Genomic DNA, 18,399 nt, shown 5'->3' on the forward strand with positions numbered 1-18,399 from the left:
TCTTCATACTTGTCCTGAAATGAATGACTTTACACAAAGTTAATTTACTGTGCAGATACCTCAGATAATAAATCACGAAGCTCACTGCAATGCTTGTGGCTAAATGGCCAAATGAACTGATACTCAACTTACCCCATGAAAATGTTAATTAAAGCGTTTCTAATTGGAAATGTATCTCAAAATAGCATATATATTAAAAACAACTTCATTCTTCAAACTAAAATATTAAATAATTTTATTGGCACATTCACCCCAGATAGGTACAATAGGAATGATTGGGTGAAGTTAGGCATTCATTGATGATCTTCATATTAAACTAAAAACATTTGGCTTTTGTGTACATGATGCAATATCACCCGGTGAATATCACCCAAAAATCAATAAGAGCAGTCCATGATGATGCAATTTTGTTTTCCACAGAGGTCATCACTTACAAACCAAGGAATGGAACTGAGAATATACTTCAATGTTTCACAAAAGATTATTTGAATGAATAGCATTTTATTTTTAGTCAAACATTGGCGTTTTGTAGCCCCAGTGATATATTCGAAAGAACCTCCCAAATTTTGAATGAGTATTAAAGCATGAATTAACCACCAAGTGCAAGGTTTTGCATTCAAATTGGCCAATAGAAAAGTATATTATTCATATTTAACATTGTAGCTACATACCATTGATTTAAAATATTTGGCATGCACACAGATATATATTACCTGTTTCATCCATCATTCTTCGAACCCACTCTCCATCCTCACTACCCGATGCTGCAGAATCAAGTCGAAGACGGGCCTCACGTAGTATTCCTCCTGCAGGACGGACCCCAGAGCCCGATGAACCAGATTTCCATGAGCTTTTGCCATCCTGATCCTTTTCCACACTGCCAGTGACAAATTTTCCACCCAAGGGAGCCGGAGCTTCCACAGCCCTGTTTATGGGCCTAGCCCCAAATGGCCAAGCCTCACCCCCTAATCTACGAGCCTCCTCTAAAGATGATGGACCTTGGAGGACTTTGTATGTGGGTTTCCACCGGCGCTTACCCTCCACTATCAAAGGGTGCCCGACAATGGAGGTGGGAATTTCCGCCTCAGGAAGCATTGAGACGCTAGGCAAAGGCTCAACCTTAGGTTCCTCCTTGATAACTGGCTCTTCCTTTATGACAGGCTCTTTCTTGGTGTCTTCTGGAGTTTCTGATGGTGCAGAATGGGGGACTTCAAACTTCTCCGGTTTGAATTTCAAATGGACCCATTTCCTACCACCACCTTTTCTTCGAGCTCTTTTAGAGGTTGGAAATCCTATTACTTCATTCTGGGTTTCTTTGTAATCATCTTTCTTTTCTTCTTTAATTAAGACAGAACTTGAAGCCTCAGGGATTGCAGATGGTGATGGGAAAGATGGAGCAGTCGGGCATTTGAGAATATTGATGTCACATTTCTCAGCTTCCTTTAATTTTCGCTTGGCAACAGCCTTACTCTCAGCAACTTCCCGACGAGTAAATCCTATAAAATCATTTTTTCCGGGTACATAAACCTGAAATAAAGAATAAACAAGCCATCATTCAATTAATTTGATTAATAATAATAACAACTATTTAAGTTCACATTGCACTTCTAATATAATCTTAAGTATATACCGACGCAACAAGTTCCTTGAAATATTTTTTCAATTTCAAAAAATAGACCTATCAGGTGTTGACATTATGAAAGACCAACTAAATGGGCGTAACGTGACATTGCCCTGGAGACACAAAAGCCTAATGCCATTACTTGCAACGATAACCCGTAATTTATTCCTTTACTTAAAGCAAACAATTCATCAGAACAGAAATAAATGCTTAAATGGACAATAACAACAAGGACAATTAATCACAGTATTCATATCGCAGAAATTTTATTCTCATTTACGGCTTGAATCAAGCAAATATGATAGCACAAACTCGATTGCCAAATTAAAGTAACAAATGAGGCTATTGTAATAAACTAAAGTTGGACAAATGTCAATGAAGTGTACTTGTCAAATTAGTAGGCCACAGGACCTCATCAATTGTATGCCACAATTAACTACTGAAGAAGGCTGTCAACAACAAATTGCGCCCATAAGTAAAAATATAACACACATCTGTGATATAGAAGCTTAACTTCCACAATTGAATAGCATACATAACATGTATTGAGGTGAGCAAAATATGAGGTCAACTCGCCATTTTGCCACATAAAACACCTAAACCACTACTGCGTTGCTGCAGACATATGCATCATAAGAAATATATATCGATACAACGTGCGTACATCAATATTAATTCCAAAACATGCAAAAACATACCTCCTCTGACTCGCCGAAATTATGCTTAAATATTTCCAGGCCTAGGCATACATTTCCGACGATATCCACCGTATCATCCTCATGTTGGCCACCCACAGTTGATATTCTGGTCCTGTTTCGGCTTAATAACCTAGGTGGTTTGCCTGGATGTCTTGCTTTCGCCATTTCATCAATGTTACCCTCGCATCCTAATGTGTGTACATACTCCAACGAAAATACTCCCGGACAACGCAATCTGTGTTTTCATTTAACTATTATAGATTCGCACGCATCGTCATCAAACTTTCATGACCTACTGCTGTACTGGATTCAGCTGGCGGGCGAGCGTAGTGGAGTAGATTGCGCGGTAAATAATGTAAACGGATAATCTTTAAAATTCGATGTCATTTCTGGCTTAAAATGTTTTGACAGAGTTTGTTGTATGGCACAAAAGTGTGAATTGACGTATTAACGTGGTGATAGAGGTAATATATATTTTTTACGTCTTAATTTTGCTTAGGAGGGAGAGTTATTGTACCTTCCTAATGTTTTTATGCTGCGGGGTTATGCATGCTTTTATTGTTTACATTGTCTGCTTATTTAGAAATAGAGCCAAACTTAATTTTAGGAATTAATCAGCAAATTAGCACCTAGTAAGTTAATTGAGGACATCTGAATTAATTTTCTGTTCAGCATTTCACTCCTACTTTATAGTGTAGATAAAAATTCAAATAAATGTTCATCTGTATTGTTTATTGGTATTTAAAAGTTGTTGCTGAGAATCAAAGTTTTTCTTGAAGTTGGGATTTTATGTCAATTTAATCAAATTTGGGAATTTTAAATATCAGTATTCTGAATCCCACCGTTATTTACTTTCTGCTGCATCAAATCGCTGCTGTTATTTATTTATTTAGTAACGGTAAACATCATTTTACAAGCAGATACAATTGCTGTTGTAATAATATTTCATTTCCCGTTGTGATGGTATTGAGCTAAGGGAAATTAAGTTGATAATTTTTTTCAATTACTTTTCGGCCCAAATTTGTTTGTCAACATCTACTTCCGTGTATTTGTTTTTATTTATGATGAGGACTTGAGGTCAATTACAAATGGAACAACCATTAATTACGCCACATTGCAGTTAAAATAGTGTTAATCATTGTATTTCTGTCGTAAGGAGTGGCCCCAATATGTAGTGTTATTGTCTGAGGCCTGTTTATCCTTCTTAATTTTTAATTGCTTGAAGGTTTCTTACTCTGCTAATATCTTAATATTCCATGTCTTCTTCCCGTTTTCTTCGCATTAGCCTTTCCTTCACTGTTTTTGTATGGGCAGCGAAGGTCTCTATACGGCTCTTTCTTATAAGAATTTTATGAGATGAGGCCATCATTTTCGTCTCAATATTCATGTAGTATGTTTTTTTATGTCCTCTCAGCATATTCACATTTACAGAACCGCGTTTCTATTTTGATCTCAACGTTTCCCAAATGTTTTGTCCCAATACATGAACTCCTGTTTTTCCGATCCATTTATCCCAATATCCATTATATTATATTTTATGTTGGTTTTCCAGGTGGTTGAAATATAATCATTTTTTTTGTGTATTCTCTCATCATTCTGCCCTCTATTCTTTTTCACAGCACTCATGCCTTACCTTTATAGGACAGTTTTCAATACTAAAAATTCAAAGTGAAGGAGAGAAAACTATATTGGATGAGAGATCACAAACTGTTCAAAGCCATTCAACTAAAAAGTTAGTAATTTGTGTACTTAGCAGTGGGTCCATGGTGACAAAATATTCTTCATCAATCCCTCCCAAACATAGGGGTATGGGTGCTTTCCAATCACATTGCGCAGATTAGCTCACATCGCAACAGATTGAAACACACTAGCGCAGACGAACAATGGTGCAGGATGTGTTCCCATCTGTTTAGCGCAGATGACGTCACACCTACGATTGGAACACGCTCTGAGCTAAACAGTTTAAAACAGATCAGCGCAGATACGCGATTGGAAAGCACCCAATAATTTACTTCCTATTTCTTGAAAAAGTTAATGATTGAAGGCTCATAGTGAATGCAACTTCCATCAGTTCACAATTTGCCTTCCTTGAATTATCCATTCATAAGTCTCTCCAAAACAAAGTGGGAACCAAAACATTAATTTACATTGTTCTGCAATGGAATTTGGGATTCATGATTTATTCATTTGATACTCTGTTGTGATTGATGGCCGGTAAATAGAAAAGATATCTCTCACATCGATTACCATTTGATACTACTGAATTTATTAGCAAGAACAACAACAACAATACTCATCTCCATGTAAATATAGGTATTGAATCATCCATAACATAAACATTAATATAAACATTTAATCACATTATACTTGCAGCCAAAATTGTAGGTGTGTCCGGCAGTCTTGTCTTTCATTCATTAATCGACAATGATTCACTGTCTTTTAATAAATCATTCCCTAACTAGTTCATACAACAGAATTTGAGCCACAAACGAACCCTTGCATTTCTCACTACAATCCTCCCAAATGATAATCTTATTAAAAAAGAAAACCCTGGTAATCCAGTATACATAAATTTCATTTCCTCAAAGTCAGCATAACACAGTTGCACTTTACACATCATCATAAGCAGCACTTCGGTTAACATTACAAATTCATGAAGCAATTTAACCACATCTTCTCTTTTGTGGTGTTGTTGGTAGCAATGTGCCATGCTCCATTTGCACTCAAGGCAGTCACAGGATATTTATGTCTTTTCCAATGGACAGAAGCAAATTCACAGATCTTCATTCATCCACTTCCTGATAAATTACTTAGACACAATCTGAATCATTCTTTGTGGTGATGATACTTTGTACAGTAGCCCATGCGATTGAGTAGGTACTATTAATAAAATATTTGAAGACTTTCCACTCCAGCCCGCTTTGATCTAAGATTTCTGGTATAGTTCTCACAGTAGGTTACAGGTTTGGATGTGCTGTGACTGTCAGATGTAGTCAGTGACCACCTGTTTGCGTGTGAGAAATGTTCTTTTTAAGAGGATGTTCTCTTTTGATGCACACTTTTCACTCAATGACAAAACAGGTTGTGATTCAATTATTTGGAAACTTGCTAAGATGTTCCTAGTGTAAGCCACTTGGTAGGTGGAATTTGAGTTACAACTCCCAAAAAAATCTTACCAATAGTTATTTTGAATTCCCTTTTCAAATGCAAACGGAACTGATCAACTTCATGCTTAATGCCAGCAGGAATCCATCCAGCAAAAATTCCATCATGAACGTAAATGGTCAACATCAAGCTTGTCCTGTTTGTACCCCTCTTTATGAATAGATGTGGATCCAATTTACTTTTTTAAAAGTTTTTGAGTCTTCCTGCATTTGAAAATTGTTGATTCAAATGTTTGATGGAGAGAATTTCTAATCATACTGACTGCCGGTGAGTTAGCATACTCAACTACTGCCATCCTCAAATCTGAGGGTGGGTGAATATACACATCTTAATTTTCAGCGATGGGAACAGTCAAGGGGACTGCACATATGGAGCCCAGTTCCATTCCACAGAAGGCTGATTTCTGTTGCTACTTCAGTCCCATTTTAATCGGCTTTCAAAAATGTTCGCGGCATGGTATTAACCCATTAATCCCCAGCGTTGCGTAAACGCAACATTATTGAATTGTAATTTTCAGAAAAAACCTTTACTTCAGAATATTTTTTTGTTCGGTTTACTGACTTTTTGAAATATCTCTAGTTCTTATTATGACATTTTCACTAACATTTTCATTATTATAATTATATTTTTTTAAATTCAAAATTTGCCTTTTTCAAGGAATTGATTCACCATTAATTGTAAATGATTTTTCTCTAAGATTTCTTGAGGAATCTTACTATCGGTAATGTTTTGTCTTAGTTCTAAGTTTCGTAATTCATCATGCTAATTTTTGTCATTCACTTTCATTGTTGCAGGAAAAAATCTGATTGTTGTAAATAATGTTGCGTTTACGCAACGATGGGAATTCTCTGGTAGACCACGGGGCTTTTCTATAAGCAAAAGCAGCTCGCCAATATGGCTTTTTAATTGGACAACGTAGTCTTCTGATGGCAATTAAGCAGCATTTTGTTGCTCTCAGGTTGTGAGTTAACAAAGTTATGAATAAATTGCAGTTGGAATTCCATGATGGTCATCTTTACGAGTTGTAACTTCGTAGATTCAGACCGTTGCGCGCCCATGCGGAACCGATACAGGGCCAGGTCATTTCCAAGTCGTTGAATAGCAGTCTAACTTTGTAGACATTACATTCAGCTTACGATGCATTAAATTTTAGAGACGATAGAATGAGTGATTGAGAAAGGCATTGGTTGAAACAGGTTTATGGTAGAAGGTGAGATGTTCCTCTAGTCGCTCCTTGGAGTTCGCTCAGAGCAATCGTACTAAGTACATGCTATCTTTTGTTTTAGCGCTTAGGTGGTGTAAGGCTAAGAAATTAGCTTCAAATGGGTTGATATCAGTGGAACAGTCCTCGAAAATTCCTTTTTTATCTCTCTTTTAGTAATTATATTGATAATACTGCAATATTATTTTCTCGGCTTGTTGTATGAAACTTCATCCTGGGGTTTCATCCAGCTGGAAAAGTGAGGAAAATTTTATGCCTTATTTCTACGCCTCAGTAGTTTACTTTGGAAGAAGGGAAGTGAATAATAATTTACAAGAGAGGTCGTTTGTAATGATTTCTAGACTTGAGAACTGCAATGAAAATTACATTATCGCAGTATTTCAGATATGGGTGTTTTCAGGAGGTGCACCACGGCCGATAAAGTACTGGATGCAGTGGAATAACTTAGCGAAGAAAGTGATGAGGTCGATGCGTTGATACTCTCCACTGAAGTTAGTGACCTCACCGTCAAAGAAATACCGACGATGGGGAGATGGTCATAAATGACGGCGGTATTCCGCTACCTTCAGGCATTTCTGGGACTTTTGAAATATGTACATTCAAACGCGCTGAGATTGATATCTTTCGCTTATTTCTCAGTAAAGGATTACTTGAATTAATTTCGAACTATTCAAATAAGTACGCTGAGGAGAAAAATAAACATATGTTTACTCCGAGTATGGCAGATCTAATAAATCTCATTGGGATCCTAATATTGTCGGGGTACAATACATTACCACGCACTAATATGTACTGGACAAACAAAGAGGATATATGTCTGTTCCAATTCTGAGACTTTGTATGAGGTAGAATAGATTTGATAAGATTAAAAAATATCCACCCCTCTCTGATGTTTGACAACTAGAAAAAGGGAAACATTTTCAAAATTCAGGCCTTTTCTCAAAAGTCTAAACCAAAATTTCATTCACTTTGGTTTTATTTAAAATAAATTGTGCATTGATGAGCAAATGGTTCCATATTTCGGGCGACACTCAGCTAAAATGTTCATCCGTGGGAAAAAATTAGACTTGGTTATAAATTGTAGTGTCTAGCCTCATCTGCAGACAATCTCCATCAGTTTTTGCCATATGGAGGCGCCGAGCCAGGAAGAGATAGTTCATCACCACTTGGAGAAAGGGTTGCTCAAAATCTGTTGAATTTTTATAAATGTCCGAAACACCATGCCGTGTATTTTGATAATTTCTTCACCAGTTTGTCTATTAGCCAATCAAAGTAGCAATGGTGTTTTTGCGATGGGAACAGATAAAGAAAATGGAACCGGACACTCCACACTCAAGTCCCCGAGGGATTTGAAAAAAAACCTAGAGGATTTTGACTATTTCTTTGACAAGTCAAAAAATATTCTATTAGTGCGATGGTATGATAATTCTGTATACACCTTTGCTTCAACTTACGAGAATATTGAACCCATAGTAAGGAGGAAAAGGTCCAAACGGAGGCTGAATAAGAGTGATCTGATTCCGCAGTCAAATGTCATCAACGATTACATTTAGGGAATGGTAGGGGTACACGATAACTCTGTAACGTGTTACCTTATCCAGATTAGGGGCAATGGTTGTGGACTCTATTCATAAATGGGCTAGATAGAGCAATGGTGAATGCATCACGATTTTACACATTAGTCGCGGGTAAAGCAATTCCTTAGTTAGACTTCCAGTCTGAGATCGTAAGAATTTTACTGGGGCAGAAAGAGGTTTCCAAAATACAGACTGATGAAGTTTGGCATAAAAATCGGTGCGCACATGCGGGACGCCCTATGACAAAGGACAAGTTTGTCAAGACAGAATAAAGCATTTTACTAAAGGAATACTGATAACTCCCGGCGAAGATGTTGAGTATGCAAATCAGGATAAAAAATAAAAGATAAAACCTAAGTTTTAAAAACCTGTTTTTTAATTTTTTTACCTGAGTTTTCCCCGCGTTGCGTAAACGCAACATTATGAAAATCCTATATTACGTTGAAAATAATTTTTAAAAATGAAAATGTATCTTAATCAGGCCAAACTAAACTAGAAAATACGAAAAAACCAAAGTTAAAACCGCTACATACAGTCAGGGGAATAATGGGTTAATTGCAATGCGATCCACTTTTTCCAATATTTTGTATTATAATGTTTGTAATTGCAAGGAATAGCATTGAAAGGATATGCAATTGATAGATCACATTTTTATGTGTATAAATTTCAGTTAACAGCCCTAGTTATACTTTATTTTCCTGTGAAAATGGGATCAATTTGTCTGTCAGCGGCACGAGTGGTGACTTCTGTAAACCCATTTAAATGTGCGGTGGGTGACAACACATTTAGAGGCTGGCTTGAAGATTATTATTGTAATATCCGTGGGAACAGTACTAAAAACTGTAATGTACTCAATTATCATTGCACTCATAATAGGGTAGTTTCCTTCATCAAAGGAAATGAAAGGCATTGATTGTGATTTGTTACCCAACATTAGTGTATTCATAATATACAAATTATTTGGTTTTAGAAATCACAGTTTAGACGAATGTTAATGGTAAATTTTAACCTATTTTGAAAAAGGCCAGATTGGCGGACATGCGATGCCATTCCACGTGACGTCATAGAGACCTAGATTCTATACGAGTGGTCAGGAGTTTTACATCGTCTGAGATTATCAATGCATGCATGTGGCACCGAGCTCAGGGAAACATGTCTTAATAATCACCAATTAAAATTGCCTATGGTCGGAAAGTTTTCTTCGTTTGATAGGGTATTAATAATCCTTATTTATGCCAAGCGCTGACTACTAGCAGGGTACTCTGCTACCTGCTAGCAGCCTGCATTGTATCGGCGCTCATAGCCTCGCACCAAGGTGGCCTCGCGTGGCAGCTGTCAGAACCAGAATGACGTCACCAGGGGTTTTCCCAGCATTCAGCTGTCACGTTTTCTCATGCTTGAAAATTTTCATTTTTCATTTAATCGCAAAAAAATAGATATCGTCATTTAAAAATCTAAAAGCGCAAAATATGTAATCCAGGAGTAATAATCTTTCTTTTTAGGCTATTAAAAAGAAATAGGAAACCATCCTGTTGTAGCTAATTACAATTTCAAATTACTGTTGGAGAAAGTGATTAGTAAGATTATTTTTCTTTTTCTTTTGTAAATGATACATTTGCAGTCAATATTTTTGCAAACGGAGTATTCAAATTCAAGCCAGCATTTAGTTATTTTATTTGATGCTATAGCATTTGCTTATTATTAAAATCAGTTTAGGGTCTCAGGGTATAAATAAATATTTTCCCAAAAGTTACCCCTGTGGATAAGGATGTATTATATATTAGTATCATGCATATAAATGAGAAGCACACACGTTAACATGAATACAACTACGGAAAAGTATCAATTTTTAAATATTTAATTAAATTTACAGAAAAATTGCATTATATAATTTTAATTTTATAGTTTGTCCTTCTTTGGAGGCAAAATGTCTTTGTTCACACTAAAAAGCCACTCCACAGGAGCACTGGATGGAAGGGTAGTATATGCTTTGATGAATGCTCTTTTTATGTTTAGAAATTGATAAAGTATTTTTTTTTCTCCTAAAAAGAAAGTACTACTTTACTTCATCAGAAGCTGGGGAAATCCTTTTTGACTGCATTCAAAGAAATTGGTTTCTTATCAGTTGTGTCATGCAAGTCATTTTTTCATGAAGAGCATTTTCATTTGACCCTTGCTCTTCTTTTAAAGTAAACAGCCTCTTCCTTTTCCTGCTCCTTAAGCCATGTGAACCTCAAGGATGGTATCAGCCTTGCTGCAATACTTAATTTCTTTTCATTTTAGCGTTTTGCCAAATCTTGTGTGAAAAGCCAATGAATAAAAGTTAACAAAAATATTAACATTACAAGTAATTTGATTACTTTTACTTCGTTAAACCATGTTGCTGTTCATTTCTTAAGTGTACATACAGAAAGTCCTTTCGGAAATTAAATTGATCCAATTGATATTTTTCAGCAGTGTAAACATTCATAAGTACATTAACTGTCTCATAACAAGGCAATGTACTGAATTTCTCCTCAAAGCAACACCTTGCTTGATGTAGGTTTATTGCTGCCTAGTAAGTTAATTGAGGACATCTGAATTAATTTTCTGTTCAGCATTTCACTCCTACTTTATAGTGTAGATAAAAATTCAAATAAATGTTCATCTGTATTGTTTATTGGTATTTAAAAGTTGTTGCTGAGAATCAAAGTTTTTCTTGAAGTTGGGATTTTATGTCAATTTAATCAAATTTGGGAATTTTAAATATCAGTATTCTGAATCCCACCGTTATTTACTTTCTGCTGCATCAAATCGCTGCTGTTATTTATTTATTTAGTAACGGTAAACATCATTTTACAAGCAGATACAATTGCTGTTGTAATAATATTTCATTTCCCGTTGTGATGGTATTGAGCTAAGGGAAATTAAGTTGATAATTTTTTTCAATTACTTTTCGGCCCAAATTTGTTTGTCAACATCTACTTCCGTGTATTTGTTTTTATTTATGATGAGGACTTGAGGTCAATTACAAATGGAACAACCATTAATTACGCCACATTGCAGTTAAAATAGTGTTAATCATTGTATTTCTGTCGTAAGGAGTGGCCCCAATATGTAGTGTTATTGTCTGAGGCCTGTTTATCCTTCTTAATTTTTAATTGCTTGAAGGTTTCTTACTCTGCTAATATCTTAATATTCCATGTCTTCTTCCCGTTTTCTTCGCATTAGCCTTTCCTTCACTGTTTTTGTATGGGCAGCGAAGGTCTCTATACGGCTCTTTCTTATAAGAATTTTATGAGATGAGGCCATCATTTTCGTCTCAATATTCATGTAGTATGTTTTTTTATGTCCTCTCAGCATATTCACATTTACAGAACCGCGTTTCTATTTTGATCTCAACGTTTCCCAAATGTTTTGTCCCAATACATGAACTCCTGTTTTTCCGATCCATTTATCCCAATATCCATTATATTATATTTTATGTTGGTTTTCCAGGTGGTTGAAATATAATCATTTTTTTTGTGTATTCTCTCATCATTCTGCCCTCTATTCTTTTTCACAGCACTCATGCCTTACCTTTATAGGACAGTTTTCAATACTAAAAATTCAAAGTGAAGGAGAGAAAACTATATTGGATGAGAGATCACAAACTGTTCAAAGCCATTCAACTAAAAAGTTAGTAATTTGTGTACTTAGCAGTGGGTCCATGGTGACAAAATATTCTTCATCAATCCCTCCCAAACATAGGGGTATGGGTGCTTTCCAATCACATTGCGCAGATTAGCTCACATCGCAACAGATTGAAACACACTAGCGCAGACGAACAATGGTGCAGGATGTGTTCCCATCTGTTTAGCGCAGATGACGTCACACCTACGATTGGAACACGCTCTGAGCTAAACAGTTTAAAACAGATCAGCGCAGATACGCGATTGGAAAGCACCCAATAATTTACTTCCTATTTCTTGAAAAAGTTAATGATTGAAGGCTCATAGTGAATGCAACTTCCATCAGTTCACAATTTGCCTTCCTTGAATTATCCATTCATAAGTCTCTCCAAAACAAAGTGGGAACCAAAACATTAATTTACATTGTTCTGCAATGGAATTTGGGATTCATGATTTATTCATTTGATACTCTGTTGTGATTGATGGCCGGTAAATAGAAAAGATATCTCTCACATCGATTACCATTTGATACTACTGAATTTATTAGCAAGAACAACAACAACAATACTCATCTCCATGTAAATATAGGTATTGAATCATCCATAACATAAACATTAATATAAACATTTAATCACATTATACTTGCAGCCAAAATTGTAGGTGTGTCCGGCAGTCTTGTCTTTCATTCATTAATCGACAATGATTCACTGTCTTTTAATAAATCATTCCCTAACTAGTTCATACAACAGAATTTGAGCCACAAACGAACCCTTGCATTTCTCACTACAATCCTCCCAAATGATAATCTTATTAAAAAAGAAAACCCTGGTAATCCAGTATACATAAATTTCATTTCCTCAAAGTCAGCATAACACAGTTGCACTTTACACATCATCATAAGCAGCACTTCGGTTAACATTACAAATTCATGAAGCAATTTAACCACATCTTCTCTTTTGTGGTGTTGTTGGTAGCAATGTGCCATGCTCCATTTGCACTCAAGGCAGTCACAGGATATTTATGTCTTTTCCAATGGACAGAAGCAAATTCACAGATCTTCATTCATCCACTTCCTGATAAATTACTTAGACACAATCTGAATCATTCTTTGTGGTGATGATACTTTGTACAGTAGCCCATGCGATTGAGTAGGTACTATTAATAAAATATTTGAAGACTTTCCACTCCAGCCCGCTTTGATCTAAGATTTCTGGTATAGTTCTCACAGTAGGTTACAGGTTTGGATGTGCTGTGACTGTCAGATGTAGTCAGTGACCACCTGTTTGCGTGTGAGAAATGTTCTTTTTAAGAGGATGTTCTCTTTTGATGCACACTTTTCACTCAATGACAAAACAGGTTGTGATTCAATTATTTGGAAACTTGCTAAGATGTTCCTAGTGTAAGCCACTTGGTAGGTGGAATTTGAGTTACAACTCCCAAAAAAATCTTACCAATAGTTATTTTGAATTCCCTTTTCAAATGCAAACGGAACTGATCAACTTCATGCTTAATGCCAGCAGGAATCCATCCAGCAAAAATTCCATCATGAACGTAAATGGTCAACATCAAGCTTGTCCTGTTTGTACCCCTCTTTATGAATAGATGTGGATCCAATTTACTTTTTTAAAAGTTTTTGAGTCTTCCTGCATTTGAAAATTGTTGATTCAAATGTTTGATGGAGAGAATTTCTAATCATACTGACTGCCGGTGAGTTAGCATACTCAACTACTGCCATCCTCAAATCTGAGGGTGGGTGAATATACACATCTTAATTTTCAGCGATGGGAACAGTCAAGGGGACTGCACATATGGAGCCCAGTTCCATTCCACAGAAGGCTGATTTCTGTTGCTACTTCAGTCCCATTTTAATCGGCTTTCAAAAATGTTCGCGGCATGGTATTAACCCATTAATCCCCAGCGTTGCGTAAACGCAACATTATTGAATTGTAATTTTCAGAAAAAACCTTTACTTCAGAATATTTTTTTGTTCGGTTTACTGACTTTTTGAAATATCTCTAGTTCTTATTATGACATTTTCACTAACATTTTCATTATTATAATTATATTTTTTTAAATTCAAAATTTGCCTTTTTCAAGGAATTGATTCACCATTAATTGTAAATGATTTTTCTCTAAGATTTCTTGAGGAATCTTACTATCGGTAATGTTTTGTCTTAGTTCTAAGTTTCGTAATTCATCATGCTAATTTTTGTCATTCACTTTCATTGTTGCAGGAAAAAATCTGATTGTTGTAAATAATGTTGCGTTTACGCAACGATGGGAATTCTCTGGTAGACCACGGGGCTTTTCTATAAGCAAAAGCAGCTCGCCAATATGGCTTTTTAATTGGACAACGTAGTCTTCTGATGGCAATTAAGCAGCATTTTGTTGCTCTCAGGTTGTGAGTTAACAAAGTTATGAATAAATTGCAGTTGGAATTCCATGATGGTCATCTTTACGAGTTGTAACTTCGTAGATTCAGACCGTTGCGCGCCCATGCGGAACCGATACAGGGCCAGGTCATTTCCAAGTCGTTGAATAGCAGTCTAACTTTGTAGACATTACATTCAGCTTACGATGCATTAAATTTTAGAGACGATAGAATGAGTGATTGAGAAAGGCATTGGTTGAAACAGGTTTATGGTAGAAGGTGAGATGTTCCTCTAGTCGCTCCTTGGAGTTCGCTCAGAGCAATCGTACTAAGTACATGCTATCTTTTGTTTTAGCGCTTAGGTGGTGTAAGGCTAAGAAATTAGCTTCAAATGGGTTGATATCAGTGGAACAGTCCTCGAAAATTCCTTTTTTATCTCTCTTTTAGTAATTATATTGATAATACTGCAATATTATTTTCTCGGCTTGTTGTATGAAACTTCATCCTGGGGTTTCATCCAGCTGGAAAAGTGAGGAAAATTTTATGCCTTATTTCTACGCCTCAGTAGTTTACTTTGGAAGAAGGGAAGTGAATAATAATTTACAAGAGAGGTCGTTTGTAATGATTTCTAGACTTGAGAACTGCAATGAAAATTACATTATCGCAGTATTTCAGATATGGGTGTTTTCAGGAGGTGCACCACGGCCGATAAAGTACTGGATGCAGTGGAATAACTTAGCGAAGAAAGTGATGAGGTCGATGCGTTGATACTCTCCACTGAAGTTAGTGACCTCACCGTCAAAGAAATACCGACGATGGGGAGATGGTCATAAATGACGGCGGTATTCCGCTACCTTCAGGCATTTCTGGGACTTTTGAAATATGTACATTCAAACGCGCTGAGATTGATATCTTTCGCTTATTTCTCAGTAAAGGATTACTTGAATTAATTTCGAACTATTCAAATAAGTACGCTGAGGAGAAAAATAAACATATGTTTACTCCGAGTATGGCAGATCTAATAAATCTCATTGGGATCCTAATATTGTCGGGGTACAATACATTACCACGCACTAATATGTACTGGACAAACAAAGAGGATATATGTCTGTTCCAATTCTGAGACTTTGTATGAGGTAGAATAGATTTGATAAGATTAAAAAATATCCACCCCTCTCTGATGTTTGACAACTAGAAAAAGGGAAACATTTTCAAAATTCAGGCCTTTTCTCAAAAGTCTAAACCAAAATTTCATTCACTTTGGTTTTATTTAAAATAAATTGTGCATTGATGAGCAAATGGTTCCATATTTCGGGCGACACTCAGCTAAAATGTTCATCCGTGGGAAAAAATTAGACTTGGTTATAAATTGTAGTGTCTAGCCTCATCTGCAGACAATCTCCATCAGTTTTTGCCATATGGAGGCGCCGAGCCAGGAAGAGATAGTTCATCACCACTTGGAGAAAGGGTTGCTCAAAATCTGTTGAATTTTTATAAATGTCCGAAACACCATGCCGTGTATTTTGATAATTTCTTCACCAGTTTGTCTATTAGCCAATCAAAGTAGCAATGGTGTTTTTGCGATGGGAACAGATAAAGAAAATGGAACCGGACACTCCACACTCAAGTCCCCGAGGGATTTGAAAAAAAACCTAGAGGATTTTGACTATTTCTTTGACAAGTCAAAAAATATTCTATTAGTGCGATGGTATGATAATTCTGTATACACCTTTGCTTCAACTTACGAGAATATTGAACCCATAGTAAGGAGGAAAAGGTCCAAACGGAGGCTGAATAAGAGTGATCTGATTCCGCAGTCAAATGTCATCAACGATTACATTTAGGGAATGGTAGGGGTACACGATAACTCTGTAACGTGTTACCTTATCCAGATTAGGGGCAATGGTTGTGGACTCTATTCATAAATGGGCTAGATAGAGCAATGGTGAATGCATCACGATTTTACACATTAGTCGCGGGTAAAGCAATTCCTTAGTTAGACTTCCAGTCTGAGATCGTAAGAATTTTACTGGGGCAGAAAGAGGTTTCCAAAATACAGACTGATGAAGTTTGGCATAAAAATCGGTGCGCACATGCGGGACGCCCTATGACAAAGGACAAGTTTGTCAAGACAGAATAAAGCATTTTACTAAAGGAATACTGATAACTCCCGGCGAAGATGTTGAGTATGCAAATCAGGATAAAAAATAAAAGATAAAACCTAAGTTTTAAAAACCTGTTTTTTAATTTTTTTACCTGAGTTTTCCCCGCGTTGCGTAAACGCAACATTATGAAAATCCTATATTACGTTGAAAATAATTTTTAAAAATGAAAATGTATCTTAATCAGGCCAAACTAAACTAGAAAATACGAAAAAACCAAAGTTAAAACCGCTACATACAGTCAGGGGAATAATGGGTTAATTGCAATGCGATCCACTTTTTCCAATATTTTGTATTATAATGTTTGTAATTGCAAGGAATAGCATTGAAAGGATATGCAATTGATAGATCACATTTTTATGTGTATAAATTTCAGTTAACAGCCCTAGTTATACTTTATTTTCCTGTGAAAATGGGATCAATTTGTCTGTCAGCGGCACGAGTGGTGACTTCTGTAAACCCATTTAAATGTGCGGTGGGTGACAACACATTTAGAGGCTGGCTTGAAGATTATTATTGTAATATCCGTGGGAACAGTACTAAAAACTGTAATGTACTCAATTATCATTGCACTCATAATAGGGTAGTTTCCTTCATCAAAGGAAATGAAAGGCATTGATTGTGATTTGTTACCCAACATTAGTGTATTCATAATATACAAATTATTTGGTTTTAGAAATCACAGTTTAGACGAATGTTAATGGTAAATTTTAACCTATTTTGAAAAAGGCCAGATTGGCGGACATGCGATGCCATTCCACGTGACGTCATAGAGACCTAGATTCTATACGAGTGGTCAGGAGTTTTACATCGTCTGAGATTATCAATGCATGCATGTGGCACCGAGCTCAGGGAAACATGTCTTAATAATCACCAATTAAAATTGCCTATGGTCGGAAAGTTTTCTTCGTTTGATAGGGTATTAATAATCCTTATTTATGCCAAGCGCTGACTACTAGCAGGGTACTCTGCTACCTGCTAGCAGCCTGCATTGTATCGGCGCTCATAGCCTCGCACCAAGGTGGCCTCGCGTGGCAGCTGTCAGAACCAGAATGACGTCACCAGGGGTTTTCCCAGCATTCAGCTGTCACGTTTTCTCATGCTTGAAAATTTTCATTTTTCATTTAATCGCAAAAAAATAGATATCGTCATTTAAAAATCTAAAAGCGCAAAATATGTAATCCAGGAGTAATAATCTTTCTTTTTAGGCTATTAAAAAGAAATAGGAAACCATCCTGTTGTAGCTAATTACAATTTCAAATTACTGTTGGAGAAAGTGATTAGTAAGATTATTTTTCTTTTTCTTTTGTAAATGATACATTTGCAGTCAATATTTTTGCAAACGGAGTATTCAAATTCAAGCCAGCATTTAGTTATTTTATTTGATGCTATAGCATTTGCTTATTATTAAAATCAGTTTAGGGTCTCAGGGTATAAATAAATATTTTCCCAAAAGTTACCCCTGTGGATAAGGATGTATTATATATTAGTATCATGCATATAAATGAGAAGCACACACGTTAACATGAATACAACTACGGAAAAGTATCAATTTTTAAATATTTAATTAAATTTACAGAAAAATTGCATTATATAATTTTAATTTTATAGTTTGTCCTTCTTTGGAGGCAAAATGTCTTTGTTCACACTAAAAAGCCACTCCACAGGAGCACTGGATGGAAGGGTAGTATATGCTTTGATGAATGCTCTTTTTATGTTTAGAAATTGATAAAGTATTTTTTTTTCTCCTAAAAAGAAAGTACTACTTTACTTCATCAGAAGCTGGGGAAATCCTTTTTGACTGCATTCAAAGAAATTGGTTTCTTATCAGTTGTGTCATGCAAGTCATTTTTTCATGAAGAGCATTTTCATTTGACCCTTGCTCTTCTTTTAAAGTAAACAGCCTCTTCCTTTTCCTGCTCCTTAAGCCATG

The 18,399-nt window shown here is 36.0% G+C and overlaps 1 protein-coding gene across 2 annotated transcripts in view; it reads right to left on the reverse strand.

Annotated features, from left to right (window-relative positions):
- Window positions 1-2,564, reverse strand: part of LOC124157386 — a 39,883-nt gene extending 37,319 nt beyond the window's left edge. For both annotated transcript variants that reach the window (XM_046532063.1, XM_046532062.1), the window contains exons 1-2: window positions 2,320-2,564; window positions 714-1,527 (exon numbers count right to left, since the gene is read on the reverse strand). In XM_046532063.1, the coding sequence (XP_046388019.1) occupies window positions 714-1,527; window positions 2,320-2,484 (979 nt within the window). In that variant the 5' untranslated portion in view covers window positions 2,485-2,564. The remainder of the gene's footprint in view (window positions 1-713; window positions 1,528-2,319) is intronic.
- Window positions 2,565-18,399: the final 15,835 nt, after the last annotated feature.

Source organism: Ischnura elegans, chromosome 4 (assembly GCF_921293095.1).
Source record: "Ischnura elegans chromosome 4, ioIscEleg1.1, whole genome shotgun sequence".
NCBI classification, from domain to species: domain Eukaryota; kingdom Metazoa; phylum Arthropoda; class Insecta; order Odonata; family Coenagrionidae; genus Ischnura; species Ischnura elegans.